At 41.5% G+C, this 17458-nt stretch overlaps 1 protein-coding gene across 1 annotated transcript; it reads left to right on the top strand.

The window, feature by feature from the left end:
• The first annotated feature begins 11914 nt into the window (after positions 1-11914).
• rxfp3.3b (relaxin family peptide receptor 3.3b) lies at positions 11915-13492 on the top strand. The gene has a single exon (XM_084733385.1). It carries the CDS (start codon positions 12127-12129, stop codon positions 13288-13290), a length of 1164 nt encoding a protein of 387 aa, XP_084589511.1. The 5' UTR covers positions 11915-12126; the 3' UTR covers positions 13291-13492.
• Positions 13493-17458: the final 3966 nt, after the last annotated feature.

The following is a 17458-nucleotide window of genomic DNA, read 5'->3' on the forward strand; positions in this document are numbered from 1 at the left end:
ATACTGAAGGCTGCTGCAGCGCTGAGAGCAGTGTGTCATTGTTCACTGACAAACAGGGGCGGAGCGTTGAACGCACCCCGATGTGGCCCTGTTCGATTGATCCTGAGAGGCTGACAGGTGAGTGATTACACCTGGAGAACTGGATGTAAATTGAGTTCAGGTTGTGACTTTATTGCACAGATCGTTGAGCTTCCTGAATGAGCAAAGTCTTCAGCCCCTGTTAGTGAAAAGAGCAGTGAGGAGTTTTCTACAAAAGGTTTAATAAATGACTGACACAGCGTGTGAAAAACAGGCTAATAGGAGTTTTTTTGGGGGGGAATGAGTTCTCTGTTCAGCTGATGAAGATAAAAATGAACACTGCATTTATTCTACAAAATGTACTGCCACAATAATCCATGAACTTCTCACTTTGTACTTTTTCTTAACAACAGATGAAACTTGGAAGACAAAGTAGGTTTTCTGAGATGCATATTTTAAGTAGATCAAGTAGAAAAGAGGCAGTTTTCACAGCTGGAAGGCTGAAAAAGAAAACGTGTGAGCTTCCAACACACATGGACACATTTCAGTCGGATTGTCTGTCGGCTTGTAGCCCGGAGCTCAGCTCAGACTGGAGAAAGAAAGTGGTGGAAGATGGTTTAAATGGAAATATGGACAGATTTGTCAGTGTTTTGGTCAAACCAATGTCTCAGTTTGCTTTCATGTTTTCAAAGTGGGTCTCCAGGAAAAAGACACGGAAAAAGACACGTCGTTTTTGAAGTAACTTGCAATCAACTTGTTAAGATGTGCTGCGTAATCAGGTGTTACCAATGATACCACTCAAGGTCCTGTTCCATTTTGTGTAGCAGAACATTTCCAGTGAGCCAACATGCACAATAACAGCACTGTTTGACCTGAATGGAATGGAACCATTATCATCACTGGTAACACCTGTGATTATAAGGCTGCCCCAACTGAGATTTTCTTTAGTCCAATCAGATTTGACCATCACAAATGTTTGGCCTTTTTTTTTTTTTTACAGTGCAGTGCACCATGCTAATTCCTCTGTGAGCCTACATGAGTATGTTACATGACTTTCATTTTAATGCCTTTCTTTGTCAGCTGTAATGTGAAATGAAATATCAGATTTTCTCACAGAGAAAGTGAAAGTGTGCATCAGCCAGTTATAAAATGTCCTGCAGCCACTGTTCAGAATCACCTGCACTTCACACTCCACGCTGCTTTACGCTGTGAATTAATAAGTGAACCAGCTAATATAAAAATATATTAATGATTCTCTTTAACTCCTCGTTGAAATGTTCTGTACATTTTGTGTTTGTTTGCTTCTATCTGTTTCATTCAGTAACAGTAATGCACACTAACTGACAAAGAAAAAAACTGGACTGGTAGAATCTCAGTTGGCTGCAGAAACTGCAAAAACTAATGATTCAGCTGTTCAGCTGTCAGGGTGAAGGCCTGGTGTTTACACCACGATTTCATGTCAAAATGGCTGCTGTGAAAAAAGTCTACTAAACCCTCAAAGACTGCAAAAAAAAAAGAGCCAACAACAATATGAGACATAAGAAGAGGCAACAAGTTCATGGTGGGTTAAATGTGGATGTTGACTGTCTTGTTGCTAAATTTAAAGAAACTTCCTCCTCATGGGGCAGTAAAGAGCAGAGGTCGATTGGTCTCCAGAGAGAAGCAGAAGCTGCTTAATGAGCTGAGGTCAGTCTTAAACAAAGACTCTGACTGCACCAGGTTAGATGTTCAGATCCCTCCAGGGCCAAATGCACTGATACAGTCCTGCTGCAGTTCAACAAAGCAGAAACAGAGAACACGTCCCTGTTTTCAGTTCAGAAGAAAGTTCAATCATGGAGGAATATGTTATAATACATACAGCTTCAAGACATCCTCATAGCTGACGATCAGGTTGTAACTGAACCAGGACGACCACATGTCCACTCCTCTGATTAAATCACGTGTCCCCCTGCTCACACGTATCCCATCAATAATGCATCTATTCTGACCTGGACGACTTTAAGGACTACAGCCTGATCTCTAATCTGCCTTTTCTTGACAAACTGCTCGAGCAAAGTGTGTCCAGTGAGCTGCAGGTTCACCTGTTGAACACCAACATGTGGGAGGAGCTTCCACTAGAAATGAGCTGCTGAAGCTGCTGATTCTGGTCACCTCAACATCCTGTTACATCTCACTGCTGCTTTGATGCAACCTGTCAGTATCTTCATCTTAACCGATCACAAACAATAGTTGTTGTCTCTGGTACTCCTCAGCTCGACAACACCAACCTCAGGACTCCATCTTCACGTCCCATCCTTTTCCCACGGTGTCCCTCAGGGCTCAGTTCTTGGACCATTACTGTTCATCGTTTACATTCTCCCCGTTGGACAAATAATTCATCAGTATGGCCTGAATTTTCACCTCTTTGTGGGTCACATTCAACTTATCACCACCATCCAATCTGATCAACTGCTTCAATGATATCAAGGCCTGGATGCACTGCAACTGTCTCAAGCTTAACCAGGACAAATCCAAGGCTGGACTCCACCTTCTGTATCAACACACACATCAAAGCTCACTGCCAGATGCCACTAAATCCTACACTTTAAATAAACTTTAGTGTGTCCAGAGTTCAGCTGCAAGAGACACAAACAGTCCTGGGAACACGTCACTCCGACCCTTAAAATAAAGAACAATATCCTACTACAGCTGCCAGTTCATTATCATGGCCTCGAGTGAAAAATGAGGGAAGGAGCAGCTGCTCAAACTAATTAGAATTTCTTCAATAATCTTTTTCTTTTCTTTTCTTTTTTTTTTTTTTTTTGAGAGCCAAATAAAAGCTCCTGTGACCCACCTGTGGGTCACGACCCAGTGTTTGGAAACGACTGCCCCAGACAAAGTATGGATGGACGCCACAGATTCTTCTATATGTTCTTTAACTGAATTGTGATGAAACAACAGAGAATTCAGGTTGTTGTCGCTCTGCTCGCAGCATGGCTGTTAGAAACAGGTCAGATAAGAAGTGTCATGTTAAATCTGAGGAAAGATTTGGAGATAAGTGAGAGATCATGGCTTTCTGCGTGTCTGTGATTTGTTCTTTCTGTCAGTGTCCTCCCTGTTTTCCTCCTGAGGCTCTCTGTATCTCAGGAGTCTTATTAAAAGCATTCATCTTTGGACAGAACTGGCTGCTCATATTCATATCTGCTCCCTCTGGGGTTTGTTGGCTGTAAGAATCCAAATATCTCCCAACCACAGAAATATACTTATTATTTACTCCTGACTCTGGAGCTCAGAGACTCTACGGGACGTCTCTGCCATTTCAGATTCAGAGTCTTTTGCTGAGAATATCATTAAGAGGACAGCTGGAGTCAATATCTGTGAACACGGCAGGAAAGTTCAAATATGGAGCTGCTCCACACGAGGCAGGTTGATTTTATAGATAAAAGAGTGACTCATTCTATATTCTTTATCATGTATCATGTGCAACATTATGCTTTATATTGTGCAATATTACCTTCATTATCATGTGCAGTATAAGTTTTTATTCCTTCTCAGTATCACTGCCAACATTACTTTCACTGTCTTTGCCAAAACCACTTCTCAGTTTTAACTTATGTTACTTTGAGATGCAGGAAATGTCCGTGAAAACTCGTCTTATCTCTGCCAGACTGCGGCTTAAAGCTCTCATCGCTTATCAGCAGAAGAATCCAGAAACTGTGGATGACATAATAATTAGAGTAACAAGAGGATTTTAGTGTATAAATACACAAACTGCTGGATGTCAGAAAGGTGCCCTGAGAAGTTTTACTTTCTTAAGATGTTTGTGTGCTCCAGACTTTTTCTATATCAATATAATGCATTAATCTGAGAGAATTTTTAAATTACAAAAATCATCTAAAAACAGCCAGAATGATTATTTCTGTCACAGGTTCAGTTCAGACAGCCTGGTCTCAGAAAATGGTATTTGAACACTGCAGCAAAAATCTTTTTCTTATTTAAGGATTTTTACATTTGTCATTATAAACAATAATACTTTCCACAATAAGAAAACGAAGACACACAATCTTATCATCAAAACAAAACAAGATTTCAACCACAAACATCTGCTCCACATACAACATCTGTATGTTTCTATCTGATCACCTGACTCACTTCATAAACTCTTCCCTGATGAAATGATCCTACAGATTGAGACAAATACTCGTGTCCTAAATGACTTTATTGTCCTTCAGTGTAACAACAGCAACAAAAATGAAAAAGATAAACAGATAAAATAAAACTAAAGAAAACCTGAACCCAGGTTTGTGTTCACTCCTTTTTCTTCTTTTCTTTATTCGCTCAGTAATATTGTAATATTCTCCTCATGTGATTTCAAACTGAGTTAATATTTCTTTTCCACTGTTGTTCCATCCACATTTCTTTTTCCAGTCTATCAGTGTAGGAGGATGTGTGGATTTCCAATCACTAAGTAAAAGTTTCTTTAATATAATGGAAGAAATAAGAATGATCCAGCTCCATGGAAACCTCAGTGTCCTGTAACATTCAAATTAAATTCTACGCCAAACATCTCCGATAATCAATCAATGATAATCAAACCAAACCTTGTGAATTTGCGTGTGAATCATTGAATCTGTTCTTCCATGTTTAACGCAGGTTATTGATTTATTTCCATCATATTTATGTAGCTCATCTCTTGTGCAGTAAGTTCAGTACTTTATATTGGATTAAATTTTCACTCACTGTTAAATCCTTGAATTCAATTCAATCAATCACTCCATCATAAATTAAGATCATTTCTCTTTAAATCTTGGTTCCACAGGAGATGAATGTTTGTTTTGCTGTTCACACCATGTCAGTGTGCAGTGAGTTCTGCAGAGATGTTTGAGTGAAGATGTCGGTGTGGAGGGATGGATGAGTCAAACATAACATGTTCACTCTCTCACATTTAGCCAGCATGTTCTGGCAGCTTACAGGCAGTGAGGACAGTTCACTCACTTTATTTCTCTCAAAGTCGTTTAGTTTGATGAATAATGAAAAAGCTGTGTGGGGTTTTAAAGTGAAGCACTTAAATATATATATATATATAAGCAAGGTGGGGACATAAAAGCGTGTCTATGAAAATAAGTGTCTTTATGAAAAGGTGACAGAAATCAGTGTGCATTATCTTCACTGAAGGTTTTTTTCAGAAAAAAACTGTAATGGAGCCTTAATTCTTCCTGTAGCATTGAAAGTCCTTGACAGGTTGTATTTGTAATAAGGAGGCGGCCTCTGCCGTCGCAGGTTAAGTGTCTGTCTGAGGTAGAAAACACCCAGCGTCCGCCCTCTGCCACTCGCTGCTTTCAGACTCTGCAGAGGGAAGCACTTAGCGCTGCAGCCACTTGAGTCTGACTGTTAAAGGCCGCCATCGGTCACTGCAGTGCTCACTAATGTGTTTCCTCAGGGTCGAACGGCTTCTCTGAATCACGCCCGCTGCTTATTACTGCCTGCCGGAGCGTTTTATCATCCCTGAGGAATCAGTGGCAGCTCCTGTCTGCACCGCTGCACAATAACACGTCTCCTGAGAGATTCATTTATGATTTACAATAAAGAGGGTTCAAGCAGTCGACCTCAGCACACGTCAGACGTCTTCATCTGAAACTCCCAGTGCAAATAAACAACACTGAAAAAATGCCAGACACAAGAATCGGTTCTTTGTTACAAATCAAAACAAGCAGACTCGTCTCCATCAACAGAACCAGACACACTTAGAACTTATCAACAACACATTCATCCATTGGCATATATTATTATTAATAATAATATGCTGCTTAAATGTTAATTTTTGCTGCAGTGACGTTACTGCACACAAAAACTGAAAGCATTATACCATCTTATAAATGACATCGAGCAGCGGGAGTTTTCCAGGTGATTCCAGGTGTGTGTTGTATTCATGTCTGTTTTCTGTGATGATCAGAGACGCTTCTTTCATTTCCATGTGTGCAGTCATATCACAAACACACCGGGTCACACTTCAGACTGTTTCACCTGTAACCCATCAACTATTAATCATGTTGATGTTTATGTCCCAGTGGATTAACCATCACGTCTGCATCACTATAAGTGGACCGTTTCAGCATCTGTTCAATTCTCTGACTCACTGAATCCATCATTTAAAAATGCACCATGGAAGGGATGGGAGATGATACTCTGATTGATTTCATTAATTTTATGGCCAAAACACACCTTTGATTAATTAAGACACAAAATCCAACCTCCTTGTGTCTTACTTTAAATAGTGAAGTGATCCTGGCCGTGCTCTAAATGCACCATGATGATCTAAACAGAGCCCTTTAACTTCTCCTCCACTCTTTTTATGACACCTGACCCAGTCACTTCTTTATGCTAGTAGATCAGGTGACAAGCTGCTGCTTTATTGTTTTATCACTTTATTATTTGATCCAAGTCACCTTATAACAGTGTTTCTCAGTTCCTGTCCTCAGAGCTCACTGCCCTGCATGTTTCAGATGTTTCTCTGCTCCAACACACCTGATTCAAATGATCAGGTTGTTTTCAGGCTTCTGCAGAGGCTTGATGATGAGCTGATCATTTGAATCAGGTGTGTTGGAGCAGAGAAACATCTAAAACATGCAGGGCAGTGAGCTCTGAGGACAGGAACTTAGAAACACTGCCTTATAAAGACGTCTCAGAAGATGAGCCGGAAAAAGCAAACACTGTGAAGGCAGCAGTGGAGTGAACAGACTTCTGTGAGCATGGAAAACACAAAACTCTAATCCCAGCAGGCCTGCTACCAGTGCTCCCATACACACAAGTCACTTCTGTGAACCACAACCAACCAGAAAGATGCAGCAAAAAGGGCATGACCTCTCACCGGCTCCTTCACCAGGTTTTCATCAGGAAGTGTGAAGGCATCCTATCATTTGAATCAGGTGTGTTGGAGCAGGGAAACATGCAGGACAGTGGACCCTGAGGACCAGGACTGACAAACACTGGTTTAAAATACTAAAAGTTTCATCAGTTTTTGTCTGTTCATGTGAGAAATAAATGGCTCCAGACAGGATCCATCACACAATCAGAACTCTGTCAATCAAAGCTCCCTATGGGGGAGAACAGGTTGGAACCTGTAGAACATCAGGCCACCAAAATAACTGGTTGGTGGTCTGAACTGGGTAATCAGGATCTGATCTCTGATCAGACAGGACCCCTCTCACCTCCTCCACCAATCCACCTGGTTACTGCCTCAGGTCAACTCTACAAAGTCCTACTGGACAAAAAATCTTTTATTCCCTCTGCAGTGTCACCCTGCTGTCTGTCCTGCTGTCAAAGTTCTTGTCTCTTGTAGTTTTACCAGTTTTAGTTCAGTTCTTTGTGTCTGTTGTTTTGTGACAGATAATAAAGTTGTCTGATCTTGAGACAGTTTGTGTGTGATGACTTTTTTTAAATTTCTATCATTTGGTGTAATCATCTGGCTCCGAATTGCAGGCAACATATCAGGAAAGAAAGAAAATGTTCTATCATCTGAAGCAGAGACACCTGACAGCTCCCACTGTGAAGTCATTTCCTCTGACCAGTCTGCAGCTCACAGCTGACTGAGATGTAAAGACGCCTCCGGGCAGAGAGACAAACTCTGCAGCCATTTACTGATGAAAAAAAAAAAGAGAGAAAAACACATCACTGGAAATCAAATAAACTGCTGTCAGATACGACGCTGATAAGACGCCACTGTGCGCAAATGATACTAAAGTTAAAAAGTTTAGCTTCAAAGAGTTGAACTCAAACTCATCTTCAAACAGAAGTCAAGAAGTTTTAACATGTCGGATTCAAGTTGAATCAAAATATTATCTAAGAATGTTGTGCAGACTTACTGTGGGATTAATGTTCTTTTCAAACACTAACTTAATTCCTTCATAAACCATTTTCCCTGTAAATTCTCCAATAAATCAACTCCTTGTTCCATCTGCCTGTGTGTCGCTGCGTGTGATTGTTTGCAGGTGCTCTGGGCAGAACCACCATCTGCATCTCATCACTGTAATCAAGTCCTCTTCAAATACATGAGAGCAGGCGGACGTCACCTTCCTGTCCTCACAATGGCCACGCCCCCCATTTGGGTCAAAACAAGCCACGAAAAAGTGTGAATCGAAAAAACTTTCAGACTCTCAGATTGAAGTGGAAAGTTGATATTAAGTGAAGAAAAGTGCAAGAAAAACAAAGGAGAGAGAGAGAGAGAGAGAGAGAGAGAGAGAGAGAGAGAGAGAGAGAGAGAGAGAGAGAGAGAGAGAGAGAGAGGGAGAGACTAATATTTTTCTCTTCTGCATTTAATTAGAAAAAAAAAAAATCACCATTAAAGCAGTTTTCTTAATTTATTGTTGTTGGGGAAATAAAAACCCACAAAATAATTTCACTGTAATCATTTTTGCACCTCCGTCAGTTTTTGATCTGATCACATGACCCTGTCGACTTTGTAACATCTGATTTTAAAGGTGTTGAATATTTTCATAAGTGTGTGTGTGTGAAGGTTGGAACAGTCCGGTACAGTCCAGATGCAGAAAGACTTGAAAAGGAAAAGGAAGACTTGGAAAGATTGTGACAAAATGAATTAATTGATTAATTGAGAAAACAATCAACAGATTCATGGACAATGAAAAGAATCATTAGTTGCAGCCCTAGAAAATACTTTCTGCCTTAATCTGCCTTTAAATGAACCTGAATGTGACACAGTGGAGCTTTAAATCACAGTCCACTGCTGGTTTGAGCCTCACGTCTCCTCCTGTGTGAAGCTGATCGATTAAAGACGAGCAGCTTCAGATGTTTGTGTGCCCTGAGGCTGCCTTAACAAGCAACTCATGTTTTTTCATGTTCACATGAATGTATTTTTTATGTCTCTGTGCAGTTTGTGTGTTTGCTCAGTTAATGACTTAAAGTGGAGCCGCGAGTCACTAATCACACCGTCTGCAGCTCAGGTTGTCCACTGATCACAGGTCTGGTAGTTTGATCCTCACCTCCTCCTGTCCACATGTTGGAGTGTGTGACATCACTCTGTGTGTGTGTGTGTGTGTGTGTGTGTGTGTTTGTGTGTGTGTGTGTGTGTGTGTGTTGTTGTCTCCTCCTCCCTCATTAAAAAAGAATCCAGAGTCTATGAAAATGTAAATAACTCAGGGAGAGTCAGTGTGTCATTTTAAAATGAAAAATAAATGAATTGGAAAATGAGTGTTTTCTCTTGTAAAACTGAAACGTTCAGTTTGAATCTCTCCTTCCTGGTGCTTGTTGAAGAGCAGGTTCACTCTGGTTCTTTAACTCTTCAACTTACTCTGGGAAACAAACAACAACAGAAGTATTAAAATGCACCAGATTAAATGGCATTAAGAGACTGAACTGTGTAAACATGACGTGTGGTGTGCTTTTTGATATTTCACCGTACATAACAGAATGTAAACCCTGATAAATCTGACTTTTGTGAGGATAACTTATCAATTACATCTTTTGTGTTGTAGTGCATCAAAGAACACACATTTATGACAATGAGGAAAAAGTCTGCAGATAATTCTCCCGTGAACATTTATTCTCATATCACCGTGTCATGATCTGGGTGTAAACCCTCCCCTCCTTTGTGCCGCAAGAAAAAATGTTCATAGGACCTTTATCTGCACACGTCTGTCCTTCGCTGAGTGTTTGTCATGTGTTCATCATGAGGCGTGTGCTTTGACACACTTTTTACATTATAAGAAATGACTTTATTCTGAATGTGCCGTTTTCTGAATAAGACGTGTTGGACATGCTGATGTTATTCAGAGTTTAGCAGTGTTGTTTTGACAGGGACACACACACTCAGAATGTGTGTGTGTCCCTGTCTGGTCACACTCAGCTCTGAGCTGCAAACACACAAACTAACCAACAGTTTGCAGAACAGTATTTACTTATCAAATATAATTAATTTAGGTGGTTATTAGATCAGTTTAGATCATTTTTGTAGAATGAGCAAGAACAAGTGGAAACCAAACAGATACGAGGAGAAAACTCCACATAATGAAGAAATGTGTCGTGCTGACACAGCTGTCGATTTGCATAAAAAGAAGATATGAATAAAGATGTGTCTTTTTTTTCAGGTTTGTTGAAAAAGGCAGAATAAATGAGAATAATATTCTGACATATGAGAGTTTAAATAAACAAACAGAAACAACTTTACTCTCTTCAGTTTAAACTGTGCAGAATTTAAACCACAGAAATAATAAATAAATAAAAAGCATCATATATACAGAACATTCTGTTCAACTGTTTGCACATTTTGTCACGATGCCGCTGGGGTCAAAGGTCAAATATGACTGGATTTTATACCAACAAACTTTAAACTGGACATGCAGACTAAAGTCAACATGATCCTTGACTCTTTAATTTTAAGACAAACATGGAGAATAAACTGAGACATTTTTAAATGTAGTTTGGTGGAGGCTGTTCTTTTATTCTCTTCTACTGATGCATTAGATTTTAGGTTTAGTTTTTGCCTCATGAAGGAGGAAAAGATGATTCAAAAATAAGAATAAGTGTAATAAAGAATAAAGATACTTGTCTTCCAGTGAGGAGCGTCCTGATGACTGGTTCATCCTGTCTGTTTGTGTTACTGACACATTTTGGATTCAAGTTCAAAAACTGGACTTTCTGCCTGTCGATCCTGACGCTCAGACGCTCACGGGCCAGTTTCCCCTGCAGAGCTCAAGCTGTGGACGAGGATCACTGGAGCCCTGCTGACACAAACAGCTGGATCAGAGAGGAGGATGATGGGAAAAATACTGCCGCGGGCCATCTGGCTGCTGGACTCTGTGCAGATTCATGAACCGACTCAACCTGCGTCGGGTAACTAATTCACTTATTCACTTCCTGAGTTAATGCTGTTGATGTACGACACTGTTTTACATCGTCAGTGAAATCTCAGCTATATTTAGTTTTAATTTGAAGTTTTGCTGAACTTTCTGTCCAACACTTTTTTTTTTTTTTTTACACTTTATTGCACATTTTTTAATCACAAGTTATCAGATTTGTCACTTGTTTCGTTAATTCTGCCACATTCATATATATTTTTCTTACAGACAGGACAAAAGAAATGAAGGAAAGATTAAGAACAAAGAGTCAGTTTGACTGTTTTTACACATTTTCTCCTGTTTATTTCAGATTCCTCTTCTCTATTTCTCAACTTATGAATAATTGTTTCCATCTGTTGGATCTCGGTGCCTGTTAGTTTCCAGGTGTTCATCAAGTGATGAGACAGTCAGCTACAAAAACCAGAACCCTGAATTTTAATAGAGCTCACTTATTTAATTATCCTTAATTACTAAACATTTAAACATGCCTATAATGAATTTAGTTACTAATATTTTAAATGAGTCTATGAAATAATCATCTGTCAATGTATCTGTAATTCCTCTCTCACCCATTCTTCAAGTAATTTGTTGATTTTATTTGGAAGAATATCTTATGCTTATGCTTTGAGCGGTTTATATATTTTACAAATAAATCCCTAATTTAACATTAGATTTTTTTACACATCTGTTATTTCTGTTTTTCCTTGTTTGTCCACTCATGTGCAGTTTAAGATGACAGATGAAACATGTTTAGCTGCTGTGTAAAATAATTAAATCTGAGTTCTGATGATTTTTTGGATCCTTCTCATATCATAAAAACACAGGAGCTCCAGTTGTTTTCTTCTGTTGAAGTCATTCTGAACTCATCATGCAGGTTGAGTCACTCATAACATTCAGACACAGTTTGATCTGCAGGTTTATGTTTTGGAGCAGGTGTGTGTGGAGGGTGGAGGGTGGAGGGGACCTATGAAGTCCCCTTCAGGCCCTGAAATCTGACCGTCAGTCTCTCGGCTCGTGTCCTCTTCTGTCGTTTCATCTTGACACAACGGGAAAAATCCCGGGTCGGGCACGCGCCTCCTCATGCACCAGCAGCTCATAAAGTGAGCTGCGCGCGCACAGGGCTCAGTAGTGAACCGAGGCAGTTGCACAGAGTCCAGGACAGAGAACACTCCGAGTGGGGAACATGATCTGTGCGGACTGTGCCGCGCTGGAAGCTTCTTCTCACCAGGAGCGCAGGAGGTGATGCGCCCTGCAGAGCTCGGCTCTGTTACCTCACAGGATGGCGGAGCTGTGGCACCACAACACCTCCTCCACCTGGAACCGGTCCGCTGCCGGGCAGGACCGCTTCAGCAGCCTGGAGGACATCGACGTGTCGGCGGACGGCTCCCCATCGCTGCGCATTCTCATCTCCATCGTGTACTCGGTGGTGTGCGCCGCCGGGCTGGTCGGGAACCTGCTGGTCTTCTTCTTGATGAAAGTGCGCCGCGGCAGGAAGAAGCGCTCCAGCATCAACCTGTTCATCCTCAATCTGGCCGTGACAGACTTCCAGTTCGTGCTGACGCTGCCGTTCTGGGCGGTGGACACGGCGCTGGACTTCAGCTGGCCGTTTGGAAACGCCATGTGTAAGATCATCCTGTCCGTGACGGTGATGAACATGTACGCCAGCGTCTTCTTCCTCACCGCCATGAGCGTCACCCGTTACTGGTCGGTGGCCTCGGCGCTGAAGGACCGCACCCGGAGGCGCGTGTGCCCGGTGCGCTGGGTGATCGCCGGGCTGTGGGTGTCCGCCACTGTGGCCTCTCTGCCCACCGCGGTGTTCTCCACGGTGAGGAACGTGGCCGGGGAGCGGCTGTGCCTGCTCGGCTTCCCGGACGGCCAGTCGTGGCTGGCGCTGTACCACCTCCAGAAGATCCTGGTGGCCTTCGTGTTCCCCATGCTGATCGTTACCGTGTGCTACCTCCTGCTGCTGCGCTTCGTCCGCCTGCGCAGCATGAACAACAACCAGGTGAAGCGCAGGTCCCGGGTGACGCGCTCCGTCACCATCGTCGTCCTCTCCTTCTTCATCTGCTGGATGCCCAACCACGCCATCACCTTCTGGGGCGTCCTGGTCAAATTTAACGTGGTCAACTGGGACAAGACGTACTACATGGTGCACACCTACGTGCACCCAGTGACCGTGTGCCTGGCGCACACCAACAGCTGCCTGAACCCGGTGCTGTACTGCCTCATGCGCCGCGAGTTCAGGAAGAAGATGAAGGATCTGTTCTGGAGGATCTCCTCGCCCACCGGGACCAACACGTGCCCGCTGCGACCGTTCTCCGGAACGGTGCGCGCGGAGCCGGACGACTCGCAGATCGTCATCCCGCTGAACAACGTGGAGACGGAGAACTGCAGACTGTCGGTGCTGACGGAGCACTGCGACACGGACGCGCTGCAGAGGTGAACCAGAGTTTAAACTGAACCGTTTCTGCATTTTAACAGAAAATCGTTGAATTCTGCTGCTGACAACAACTTCTGATTGATCGATACTTTAGCTGATCAGCCTCAGACTGCAACTTCCTGTGAATCCTGGTGATCAGTCTCAGCTTTTCAAGCAAGTAAAGTTGTTCTTTGTACAAATGCTGCTGGAGTTTGTCTCGACTTTTAAAGATGATGTTTGAGCTCGTTATTTTGGAGAGGCTGCGCACACTGTGCCAAATCTAACGGACCGGACGATCACAGCTACAGGTGGCGTATCAGATGTTTTTTGACTTTGCATCTTATGGATTATATTCACTTTATCACCTTTTAAAGGTGTGAAATATAAAATGAGAAAAATAAGAGCCGTGCGTAAAGTGTGCAACTGGAGCGGCGGTGCGTAAAACCATCCAATCCGACCTGGATGTCACACCAAAGTGATGCTGATGGTGTTTTGGGGATTTTGGAAAGCTGACACTTCATTTTTTCTTTACTATGCGTGGAGTTGAGGCTCAGTGTGTCATCCGATGCTGCTTCGCTCTGTGCGGTTCTCTCTGCGCAGACTTCGTGCTGCAGGGAGGGTCCAGCTTCGTTCTGTGGAGTTTAATCGTTTTTGTGGCTGATGTGTAAAATGTTCGAGCTTGAGTAAGTGAATGTAAAAAAAAAACTGCCAATGCAACCTTAAAACAATGTTCGGAGAATAAAATTATTTGTGCTGAATTCTATTTAAGTTCTATTCTGTTTGGATCTGCTAACAGGGCAGCAGGCTGTGATGCGTTCAGGGTCTCCTTCTGAGCGGTTTGGGAATCAAATTATTAGCAGAAAAAGAACTCGAGTGTTTACATGCCAGCGGCCTCAGGGCTGCTCTGTCTGTGAAGATGATCCCAACAGGGAGGAGTTTTATTTGACAAGAAGAAGAGAAATATTTAGTCTGAAATGTTTAAGGAACCTATTTTTGGAAAAAAAAAAAAAAAGAACTTGAAAAGGTTGAGAGACACTGAATCAGAGGAGCTGCTGCTGTCAAACAATCAGGGTTCAGAGTGAAAAGCATTTCTCTAAAAATTCACAATCAGGTGACTTTGCATGACATTTTTCTTTTTTAATATATCTAAAATCAGAATTAAAATTAGCTCTTTAACATCTGCTCTGTATGATAATGGTGTTATCTTTCATTTTGTTACTACGGTTATCTAAACAGCACCAACATGCTGAGAGACATTTTTGTGGGTGTAAAATGTCTGTAAAACTAATTTGGAGAATTAGTTTTACTTAACAGGGGGTCATGACTTTGCAATAAGCACAAGTTTCCAATCAAATCAAGCCTAATGGTAGAAGAGCCTGTAATAAAAGGCTGCAGGGAGTCATTTTCTCCAGATCTGTTTATGGAAATGAAGATAAAATAACTCATGTGACTGTTTGACTCGAGGCTGAAACTGAGGCTGAGTGTTGGTACAATTTAACCTCGATCAGAAAGAAGCAGGACAAGTGTTTGGATTATAGCTAAAGACGGACGCTGCATAGTATTTATTTTAAAAGCAGCTTCACGTAAAAAAGACAAACCAGGACTGGATGAATGAAACCAGGACAGAGCAGCACGTACCGCACGTCACATAAAGACAGTCCAGCCTATAAACTCTGAGCTGGACTTTGCTCCTCCTGCAGGAACCTGCAGACGAGGCTCCGTGAATCTTTCATCACATAAAGCTGCAAACGGCCCAGAAAAACAAGGAAACTGGCTGGCCATTATCACACACACACACACACACACACACACACACACACACACACACACACACACAGAGTCGTGTTTCCATCACTTCAGAGAACATTACACTGACTTACAATCATTTATCCAAACCCGACCCATAACTACTTCTTGTTTACACTTTAAAAAACTTGAAAAACTCAAATTCTGAAGATTTAAAAAAGATTTACCAACTACTGAGCTTTTGTTGAGATCATTTACTTTACTTCTTTAGATAAACTTAAAGGTATAGTTCACGCAAAATTCAGTCATCATCTACTCACCTTCATGCTGATTGATGGTCGGGTTTATTTTGTTAAAACAGTGTTTTAAATCTCTCAAACAATGAAAGTGAATGGTGACCAGTTTTGTCAAAACAAAACAACTGGAAAAGAAACATAAAATGCCTCGTCTGCTGTAATCCAAGTCTCCTAAAGTCCCACCATGCCGTTTGCACACTGTCACACCACACACACACACACACACACACACACACACACACACACACACACACACACACAGTTCAGAAAGTGTGCATGTGAATGTGGCTCCAAGTTAAAGATCTACAGTGAAGATTCAGGGGGAAAAATGGTGTAAATGACATTTCTGTCAGTCAACTTGGCATGTCGAGGCTTTAACAGACAAACAGATATTCTTGTTGAATAAACTTACAATTCCAAATTAAGTGAAATAAATACTTGCCTGTAAATTTTCATCTACAGGGTTTCCCACAAGAAAAATACAGGTGCTGTAATTACAGGCCAAAATTTTTTATTCTGCCCTAAAAATACTTGTCAGGAAACAACAGAGAGAATTTGTTTTTGTTAGCTGCATGTGGCAAAGCCTTACTTCTGAGTCAGATTAATTTGAAAACTTCAAACAGATCAACAGTTACATCAACGGTTTTATAATCCATTACTTTGAAATTTTAAGTCATCGCAACAATTTTTTTTACAGTGTAACCCCCCCCCCCCCCCCCGACTCAAGTCTTCACCCTAAAATGTAATGATTTAGGTTTTGTCCCCATAAGGAAGGTGAGTCCCCTCAATGTGAACAGTTGTGAACAGATGTATGTCCCCGAAACATGAGTAAAACACATCCACACACACACACACACACACACACACACACACACACACACACACACACACACACACACACACAGCGTGACTGTTTAGTGGGTTTAATGAGGTCAGTGGTGTTTCCCTGGCAGCCGGTGATGGTTTCAGATTGAACACACACACTCTGAACAGGAGCTTTTACTTTGAAGAGACAGACAGGTGGAGGACAGATGGAGCTACCGTCCATTTACTTCTGTCATGTTTGCATTTACAACCAGCACTTGCACACGCTTTTTGACGTTTTAAATAATTAACCTAGAAATTTGAAGAAAGTAAAAGTGATACTTCCAGAGACATTATCAAGCAAACCTGACGGTCTGAAAGTCTCAGCAGTGACCCCCGAAGGCCGACAGGTTCATTACACCTCAGAAAAATGGTGAACAGGACAAACAGCATGAAGGCACTTTTGTTATTTTTAGATTTTGCAGCTGAAAATGTAAAGTCTGTCCTGAGACGGCTGCAGAGTAAAGGTCCTGACTGGTCCAAAATGAAATTAGTCCAGATGATCATGAATCACGCGGCAGTTTTCCCCAACAACCAACTCCGATTCTTAAACTATCACAAAGTTCTGTATCACACCGGACGAACAGTGACGGTACTTAACCAGAGAAATTCACATGTTCTTTACTCAAGAAGAAGAACAGATTCTTGGTTAAAAATACTCTGGTAAAAGTAGAAGTACTGATTCAACTTTTTTTTTACTGCAGCAGTAGTGAAATATTTCAGGCTCTGAAATATCCTCAAAGTATAAAAATAAAAAATAAAAGTCCTCTGAAGGACATTTTTTCCATCTTTTTCTGTACAAATCTAACTGAACCTCAGTTTTTCTCAGTGCTCCGGTCTCCCTCTCCGTCTGGTTACATCTGTCCTGTGTGACAGAAACACCAAGCAATCGTCTTTTCTGTGTGTTTTTCTTACGTCCATTTAGGCTGAAATCAGTCTTGATGAGCAATAATCAATAATTCATCATTATGAAAACCTACCTGGACGTTGCATTTTTATTATTGCTGCAGATGTAAAACTGATACCACAGGGCTCCCTGTTGAAAGTCAGCTGAGCTAATAAATAATTTTCTACATTTTCTTTAACTAATAGTTGAACATGTTAACAATCAATAATTGATTAATCATGAATGATGAGTAAGATACCAAACACACTTCTCTTTCTCAGTTTACTTTTTATTTAAAGAAATCTAACAGCACTTTATTGATGTGAACCATTAATTCATGAAGCACAAATCATGTAAACAAACAGAATAAAAAACAACATGGCTGCTCTTGTCCTTCTGT

Source organism: Lutjanus erythropterus, chromosome 13, assembly GCF_056507025.1.
Source record: "Lutjanus erythropterus isolate fLutEry1 chromosome 13, fLutEry1.hap2, whole genome shotgun sequence".
Classification (NCBI taxonomy): Eukaryota; Metazoa; Chordata; class Actinopteri; order Lutjaniformes; family Lutjanidae; genus Lutjanus; species Lutjanus erythropterus.